This window comes from Sapajus apella, unplaced genomic scaffold (genome assembly GCF_009761245.1).
Source record: "Sapajus apella isolate SASKATOON/1434 unplaced genomic scaffold, GSC_monkey_1.0 scaffold188, whole genome shotgun sequence".
In the NCBI taxonomy this organism is placed as follows: domain Eukaryota; kingdom Metazoa; phylum Chordata; class Mammalia; order Primates; family Cebidae; genus Sapajus; species Sapajus apella.
The window spans coordinates 340,112-349,407 of record NW_022437128.1 but is presented as its reverse complement, the minus strand read 5'-3'; the positions used below and the strand labels follow the sequence as shown (position 1 = coordinate 349,407).

Sequence of the window (9,296 nt, the reverse complement as noted above, 5' to 3'; positions counted from 1 at the left end):
AAGGATGGGCCAAGATTAGAGTCCAGCTTTTTCCTTCAGCTGGGGAGGAAGTTGAGGGGGTCAGTCAGCTGCATGTGACATGTATGGTGGAACCTAGAGCTATAGTTAGTTCCTCTGCTGAGAACTTTACCCTACAGAGAAAAAACTCTACACTCACTGGTAAGCAGTTCTTTCCAGAATTGTGGATTCTTTTTAGAAATGCAAACATGACTCCCTTAACATTAATGTCAACTATTGGTCCTCTTACTAATCATCTTAATTAAGTAATCTCCAAACTCCCGCTGAAAATTAGCCCCAGAGTTGCATCTGAGCATTTGGATCCAAGACAGGAAGTCATTTTGAGGTTTGGACCTGGCTGATCTGGGACTGTCTTCTAAAAGGAGGCTTTTTACTTGCAGAGGAGCAAGGATGAGCTCTGTTTTGAGGAGAAAAGACAGAGGGACGAAACTCAGGAGCTTACCATGCAAAAGATTTTGGAATATATTTTTCAACTTGTTGCCACTTAATTGTTGGTCAACCCAATGAGAACAACTGCTGGTGCAGTGTGGGTAACACCCCCAATGGGCACCGAGAAGGAGAACTGTCCAGATGTCAGGAACAACTAGTGTCTGAAGAATATCTTAGTTTATAGTGTTATTGCTCAGCTGTTTCCTTTATATAATCCTTCATATGTAACCATATATTAGTTTATAGAATTAGTGCTTAAAGTATAACTTACTGCTTACACATATCTAGCATACTTAGTTCTATATAATCTTTGCATATAATCATATAGGTATTGTAGTCGCAGCTGTACTGACACATTCAGTGCTGATTTATAGAATCCTTCTATATAACCATAGAGTAGTTTGTAGTAGGAGGAATGCCTAGAGCAGTCACAGAACAGAAGCAGCACATGGGAAAACAGCCAGCCCAGGACAAGAACCAAAGATCCAGGCGGTGGCATCCCTGCCTTGAAGGGCATACGCTGTATAGCAGGCTTGGAGCAAGTGCCTCTCCTCCTGATAAAGGAGTTGTAGTACCTTGCATCCAGTTCCTGTGGAAAGTAGGCCTCAGGCCTGAGATCCTGAAAGTAACCAAGGGAGAACAACCCCTCTGGTGTGACCGGTCACAGCAGCTGTACACCCTGTCAGTCTTTTCTCCCTGCTGTGCTAGCGCAAAGAATCCTCCCATAAATATCTTAAGAGAAGAGCACAAGTCTGTCAGCTCCCACTGCATTAAGCTTACAGTGTCCTTCTATTAAAAACCCTTTCAAGTTGCCAGCCCCCAGATAAGAAGTGTTGGGGTTGGACTTGGAAGAGCAAGGGGTGTTGAGGATGGCGAGCAAGCGGCTCGCGCAGCAGCTTGGATTAATTAGGAGAAAGTCAATTGCATCAGCAAATGGGAATCTAGGAAGAAGCAAATCCAAGCAGTTGTTTGACTACTAAATTGTCATTGATTTTGAATCGACATACTGGAATGATGGGAAACGCCACCATAGCCAGGAAATAAATGAATTTCCTGCAGTGTTGCTGAACACATCAACAGGACAGATTGAATGTGAGTTCCATGCTTATGTTCAACCTCAGGAACATCCAATTCTTTCAGAATTTTGCATGGAATTGACAGGCATAAAGCAGGCTCAAGTTGATGAAGGAGTGCCTCTGAAGATTTGCTTATCTCAGTTCTGTAAATGGATTCATAACATTCGGCAACAGAAGAACCTAACTTTTGCTGCTGGGGTTTCAGAGCCTTCTACTTCTGAAGTAAACTTACATGCATTTGTTACTTGGTCAGACTGGTACTTGGGGGTTTGCCTGGAGTATGAGTGTAAAAGAAAGCAGCTGTTAAAACCTGTGTTTTTAAATTCTTGGATTGATCTCAGAGCAACCTACAAGCTTTTCTATAGGAGAAAACCAAAAGGACTAAGTGGTGCCTTGCAGGAAGTGGGAATAGAATTCTCAGGACGAGAACGATCTGGGTTGGACGATTCTCGGAATACTGCCCTTCTTGCTTGGAAAATGATCAGGGATGGCTGTTTAATGAAAATTACAAGGTCATTGAACAAGATTCCCACTCAGAAGAATTCCAGCATTCTGGCCAGAAATTTGAATACAAATCAAGTTGAAGAAATGTCAGCCTGTAACAGCATCCAGGGTCCTAGCATATATAATAAGGAGCCTAAAAATACAATAAATTCTCATGAAAAAGTTCAAATGAAGTCAATTTGTGCAAACTTTCCTATAAAGGCACAGAAGGATCAATTACAAGTAAAGAACAATATAAAAACAGGTCTTCACAAAGTCAAAAGTTGCTTGTCTATTATTAATTCTAAGTCCTCTACTTCTCTGGGGCATTTGCAGTCTCCTACCTTGAATTCACCTATCTATATCCAAAAGCAAGGAAAAAATGATCATCTTGCATTTAATACCAAATCTAAGTCTTCAACAGCTGGTTCAGAATTGGTACTTGTTTCTACCACCATTCCAACTGTTAATCATGTTTCTGATATGGAAATGAGCTCTACCCTTGGCTGTTTACCTATCTTGGCTGATTGGGAGGATGTGGTTTTACTGCCAGCATCTCAGCCTGAGAAAAACATAGACTATACACTTCCCATTAGTGATTCAGACTTAGAGATCTCATTTAATTCTGGAGAAAGATTAATGGTTCTGAAAGAATCAGAAATGCCAAGTCATGAAAACTTGGGAGACATAGAGGAAACTCTTCAAAAATCTGAGACTTCTAAGTCTGTTGTATACAAGAGTCCTCACACTACTATTTATAATGTAAAAGAAGCCAAAGATCCAGGTTCATATGTTTCTGCCTTTAAGTTACTTGAACACAAATCAAGTACCTGCAACAGAGTTAATGCCGATATGTCTCATCCTTTAGTTTTGGGGAAACATCCTCTTCTTCCAGGTGGTACCAAAAGGAATCCATACAGTCCTCAAGCTTTCCCACCAGCAAAAAAACAACTGTTCACTATTCATGAAGAAAAGCCTACGTCATCTGATTGCTCTCCAGTAAGAAGTTCTTCCCGGAAGCTTTCCCCATCTGTATTACCTTCTATAGTTAACCTACAAGAGCCTTGGAAAAGTGGGAAAATGACACCTCCCTTATGCAAGTGTGGGCGAAGGTCTAGGAGACTTGTTGTTTCTAATAATGGACCGAACCATGGAAAAGTCTTCTATTGTTGCCCTATTGGGAAGTACCAAGAAAACAGAAAATGTTGTGGTTATTTCAAATGGGAACTTCAAAAGGAAAGAGCCAACAGCATAGTTCCATTTCATTCCACAGGGGGACTCACTTTTAATTCTCCAGAAACAAGCCATCTTTGTGACCGAAATTTAAGTATTTCCACCAAAAATTCCTTGAGACTCAGGCCTTCAATGAGGAATTGATAATCTTTCAGGTATGAATTCTAATTGTTTTTTGAATTTCCAAACATGAGTATTCTGATAACATCTTACACTATTTTATATATTAATGTTTATGAATTCATCATACTTTCTTCAGGAACCACAAATGTCATCTTTTGTTAAGAGTATTTATTAGATTACATATAATAAGCAACAATAGTATATGATCTTTCTTTTAAAGTTAGACCTTGAAGCAAGTCTTAAACTATTTTTAAATTATGTGCACAAAAATGTGACTAATAAAAATCCCTGGTCTATTTTCAGTTAGATACATGTACTTTGAGAATTATCATAATCTTCTAACTGGTATTTTGTATTTTTCTAAAAACTTTTATAAGTTCTTTAGTTTTATTTCACAGCTTGAACATTGATTCTGATTTGTATATCAACATATCAGAAGAATTAGTCAACTAAAGTTTGAAAACCTACGTAGCAGAGATTTGGTTCAGAAACTGCTTCTATACTATACATTTAAAAATTGATCAATAATTGATGACATTCTTTTTATATTAAGAAATGACGGGAACATTGACAGTAATGCAGAGGAATTTACCAAACATTTTATTTCTAAATTTAGCCTCTGATATCATAACCACAAGATATTTTAAATCAACAGTTTCTGAGCATACTACTACAGTTTTTATCACCTCTGCATCATCTTGTGGTTTCTAGAGATTGACAGATAATATGTTTGTTTTATAGATATGGTAGTTAATGAAACACATTTAAATTGTTTTCCATTCTTTCTTCCTCAGTTCATTTCTTTTTGTCTTCCCACTGATAGTCTTTGGCAGCTCTTGAATAAATTCTACCTGTTGGCATCAAGGGGAAGAAAATTAGCTTGGAAATTTTTGTCTTTACATAAAGCCAATTATATAGCAGCTCAATTATGAATTCTAGGAGAAAGAATTAGAATACTCATTGGAATGGGTTTTGGGTAACAACCAAAGAAGGGAAAACGGTATTGTTGAGGACATTTGTCTTGATATTAAGCATTTACTGCAAGTCCAAAGGACCAAACAAAATAGGTTTAGGGTTTCATTTTTATCTCAAAGATTCTGATTCTTACCCATATGTCATCAGTTCAGTTTGGGACATGTGGTATGCAACATGAGTGAAGAAAATAGTCATTAAAAGGTAAAAACAAACAGTTGAAATTTTCCATAACACTGAGCAAATATTCATCGTAATTAGGATACCTACCTTTCTGGGATATTTGTAAGATGCTGTAGTTTTTTTAACATGCTCCTGAATCTCCTTTATTAGTTGTTCTTGATCATGTGACTTGTAATCAGGGTTCAGAACAATAAAAGCCTTTACTACCTAAAATAAATATTTGAAACACCAGGAAAAAAAAAAGAAGTGCTGCACACGACACCTGTTGCACACAGCCTACCTCCTTGCCTTGGTGACCTAATGGGGGTGGACCCCTTTTCTGCACATGACCCTCTACTACTGCGCATGGTACAGCCTCCTGCTGTGCATGGCCCACCTCTCTGCCCAGGTGACATAATGGGGTGACCCCCTCACTTGTAATTCATGTGATTATGTATGCCCTATCACTAAGCCTATAGATGATGACCTCACTCACGACCCTGCCCCCTGCTTGTATCTAATAAATACAGATGTTCTTGGGCATTTGGAGGCTGCTGCCACTGATCTCCACTCACAGGTGGTGTGGCCCCCCAAGTCCAGATGCTCTTCACCAGTTCTTCAGTGTCGTGTCTCTTTACTTCTTGGATCCTGCACCTCACCACAGCATAAGGGACACCCCACAACCCTGTGGGGCCTCCACAGCTCTACATGCAGTCCAGGAATCTGTGCTTTAAAAGCTCTCTGAGATTTCTGTGTGTGTGCTGATGTTTGACGAGCACACTGTCCTGTAGAGTAGTGGCCCTTGGAGCTCCCTATGCCACCACGTTCTCTGATGTCAGTTCCCTCAGCTGCTTTTGAGTTGTGCATATGCATCAGAATTCCTGGTCTGCTAATTATTTCCAGGAAATGTATTCATTTGGTAAAGATTCATCAAGCACCTGTCTTATTCTGGGTCCCGTTCTCTATGTAGCAGTCTCAGAAAAAAGAATGAAACTTCCTTGGACCTCATGGATGGCACAGCCTAGGTGGAGGTGGGAAGATGGATAAGCAAAGTGCAACCTAACAAATTAAGTGTTTGACATTATTTATTTCCTTTGAAGTCTATATTATTAATATTTTATAATAATGGTATTAATTTCCATATATCTATGATTACCAATTAATTTTTCTGTTTTTCTTCCTTCCTTTCATTTTTTGGTCTTCGTTTCTTCCCTTTTTAATTTTTTTCGGGAGGAAGTTTCGCTCTCGTTGCCCAAGCTGGAGTGCAATGGCATGATCTCAGCTCACTGCAACCTCTGCCTCCTGGGTTCAAAGGATTCTCCTACCTCAGTCTCCCGAGTAGCTGGGATGACAGGCATATGCCACCATGCCCAGCTAATTTGTTGTATTTTTAGTAGACAAGGGGTTTCTCTATGTTGGTAAGGTTGGTCTCCAACTCCCGACCTCAGGTGATCTGACCGCCTCGGCCTCCAGAAGTGCTGGGATTATAGGTGTGAGCTACCATGCCAGGCTTTATTTCTCTTTTTTTTTTTTTTTAGAGATGGGGTTTCACCACGTTGGCCAGGATAGTCTCGATCTCTTGACCTTGTGATTCACCCGCCTCGGCCTCCCAAATTGCTGGGATTACAGGTGTAAGCCACCGCGCCAGCCTATTTCTTTTTTAATATATCTTAGTGACATTCTAAATATTTGTAGAGGAAGTATTTTGCTGAAAAACCAACAGTTTTATTTATATAAAAAGTCTTTGTTTGATTATTTTTTTTGCTTTGTTTTTGTTTTTGAGATGGAGTCTCACTCTGTAGTGCAGGCTGGAATGCAGTGGAGCCATCTCTGCTCACTGCAACCTCTGCCTTCCAGGTTCAAGTGATTCTCCTGCCTCAGCCTCCCAGGGAGCTGGGATTACATGAGCCCACCACCATGCCTGGCTAACTTTTGTATTTTAAGTAGAGACAGAGTTTCGCCATCTTGGCCGCTCTGGTCCCAAACCCCTGACCTCAACTGATCTGCCCGCCTTGGCCTCCCAAAGTTCTGGGATTACAGACGTGAGCCACCATGCCTGGCCTTTGGTTTTACTGTTGAAAGGTGGGTTTGCCAGCCACAAATTCCCAGTCTGACGTTGGTTTTTCCCTCAGCTGGTGAATGCTGATGTCTCTTCTGGCTACTGTGGCTGACAGGGAGAGATGTCAGCTACGTTCCATTCCAGATGCATTTTAAACGACCTGTGTTTCTTCCATGGCTGCTTTCAAGATCACTGTTTGTCTTTACCGTCTGAAGTTCCGGTGCAGTCTGAGCCGATGTGGATCTCCTTTCATTCACGGGGCTGCGTAGATCTTTACTTAATCGTTTGCCATCACCTCGTTATGGAATACCTCCTTTTAGTCACTCTCCTTTCATCTTCTTGGAGTTTAATTAGACTAATGTTAGACCTCATTCAGCCACCGTATAATTGTAGTAGGCAGAATAATGGCCCCACAAATATATTCAAACCCTAAGCTCCAGAACCTTTGGTTGCATAATCTTACATAACAAAAGGAACTGCAGATGTGGTTAAGTGTGTGGACACTGAGAGGGATATTATCCTGGATTATTTAGGTGGGCTCCATCTGATCAGGAATTCTTTTTTTCTTTTGTCTTTTTGACTTTTATTTTAGGTTCAAGGGATATACATTCAGGTTTGTTACATGGGTAAATTGCATATTATGGGTGCAGATAATTTTGTTACTCAGGTAATCCGCACAATACCCGATAGGTAGCTTTTTAATCCTCCCCTCCTCCCACCCTCCCCTCCAAAGTAGGCCCCAGTGTCAGCTGTTCCCTTCTTTGTATCCATATGTACGCAATTTCTAGCTCCCACTTATAGGTGAGAATATGTGGGATTTGGCTTTCAGTTCCTGCATTCATTTGCTTAGAATAATGGTCTCCAGCTCCACCCACGTTGCTGTGAAGGACATGATTTTGTTCTTGTTGTTGTGGCTGGGTAGCGTACCACGGTGTACACGTACCACATTTTCTTGATCCAGTCCACTGTTGATGGACATCTAGGTTGATTCCTTGTCTTTGCTGATCGAACGGTGCTGCACTGATCACGAATTCTTAAAGGTGGAGATAACTGAAGAAATGTAGGTCAGATGTAGTGTGGAATTTCATCTGCAGTCATTTCTGATCTAGTGAAATGTGATTGTTTCTTTTTAAATTATTGAATTAAGTGGTAAAATGCATTAAAAGATTTAAAGTTTAAATATTCTTGCTTTCTTGGGATACATCATGAACACAGTCTGTTATTTTTCTCATCTATTTTACTTCTAATTATTAATAGTGATTTTTCTATCATGTTTCTTTGTTATTTGTTCCCTAACTGACTTTAGAATGAACACTATTTATATCTAATAAAGTGAGTTGTCTAGCTTTCCATATATTCTCCCTTTTTCTTGAATATTTTAAATAAGTCCAATAACCTTCCTTGAAGGTTTAGTAGAACTTCCCTGTGAAACAACCTCAATATGGCTGAACAGAAATAGAATTTTTACAACTGTTTTAACTTCTTTATAGTAAGTATTTTCCTTTGGCATAATTTTTAAAAAAATAATTTCAAGATTGTTTACATCTCCACTATAGCTGCAGTGGCATATTTATCTGTCATAACACTATTCCGTCATAACATATATTTATCATGTGCATTTATTAGTATGTTTTGTCATAACATATTTATCTATCATAACACTGTCTCGCTTCTGATTAACATTGCCTGTTTTTTTTCTCTGTTGAAAGAAACAGCTGCTTTTGGCAGGTTGGGTCCTCAGCAGTGGCAGCTGCCAGGTTCGCCTTGGTGAGTGGAGAGTCAATTGCTGTGCCCATGCAGTGTCCACCCCAGCCACCATGGTCACTTTGTGCAGGGACTCTACCAGCAAGCCCTGTGCAGCTGAGTGGCATCATCCATCAAGCCATCTCGCCCACCTGGTTCTAGGGAGACCCAGACCCTTGGAGACCCTCTGGTGGGTATTCACATGCAACCTCTATCTTCACACGCCCTTCCCATGGAAAGAGGTCAGTGCACACTTCACTATGCCACTCCCCAATTCTTCAACTTTATTTTCCCCAAGTTCCAGACTGGCCACGCAACCCATGAGCCACTGCCCATGATTCATTCATTCAGGCACTACTGGGGCATCATTTCACATCCTTCACCTCCTGTGATTCTGTTTGGGTTTGATTCCTAGTTCCTCGCTCGACAGCTATTTCCGAAGCTGTTCTGGTGTAAGTTCCCAAGCTCGCTGCTCTTGTTGTAGATTCTCCTCTTTATATTTGAGACATGGGCATTTATTTCCTGGAATTAAAAAAAATTTAACTGGTATTTTCAATGCAGCATTTTTAAGGCCTTGTAGTAGGAGAAATTCTATGTTAGTTTGGAGATAATTGTTTCAAAACACCAGAAATGTGTACTTGAATGGACAACATGCACGGAGGAAGGGGGACGAATCATAGGTGGGCAGTGGGTTTTGACCAAGTGAAAACTCAGGTAAACAACATCTTCATCAAGCAACAGGATTCTTGGCCTCCAAGAAACACCCGAGTACTACTCACTCATAAACCACCCTCCCCCCACTCTACAGTAGCCACTCTCTTGATTTGTAACACTGCAGATTAGTTCTGTAGTTCTGACTGAATGGAATCATATGTCGTTTTCACGTCATCGGCCTCATCATCTTTGTTGGGCTCATCATCTTGCTGTGTGTGGTCATAGCCTGTTCACTCCCATGGCCGTCAAGTGCTCTACTTTATACATGGCTCATACTCTTGTCC

General features: G+C 40.4%; 1 protein-coding gene across 1 annotated transcript; it reads left to right on the top strand.

The window, feature by feature from the left end:
• The first annotated feature begins 852 nt into the window (after positions 1 to 852).
• Positions 853 to 4,760, top strand: LOC116543492 (ERI1 exoribonuclease 2-like). The gene has a single exon (XM_032269066.1). It carries the CDS (start codon positions 1,596 to 1,598, stop codon positions 3,381 to 3,383), a length of 1,788 nt encoding a protein of 595 aa, XP_032124957.1. The 5' UTR covers positions 853 to 1,595; the 3' UTR covers positions 3,384 to 4,760.
• Positions 4,761 to 9,296: the final 4,536 nt, after the last annotated feature.

Bases quoted from the DNA above. Each gene is read 5' to 3' on its own strand.
- LOC116543492 (XM_032269066.1), top strand. From the start codon at position 1,596: ATGGAATTGACAGGCATAAAGCAGGCTCAAGTTGATGAAGGAGTGCCT.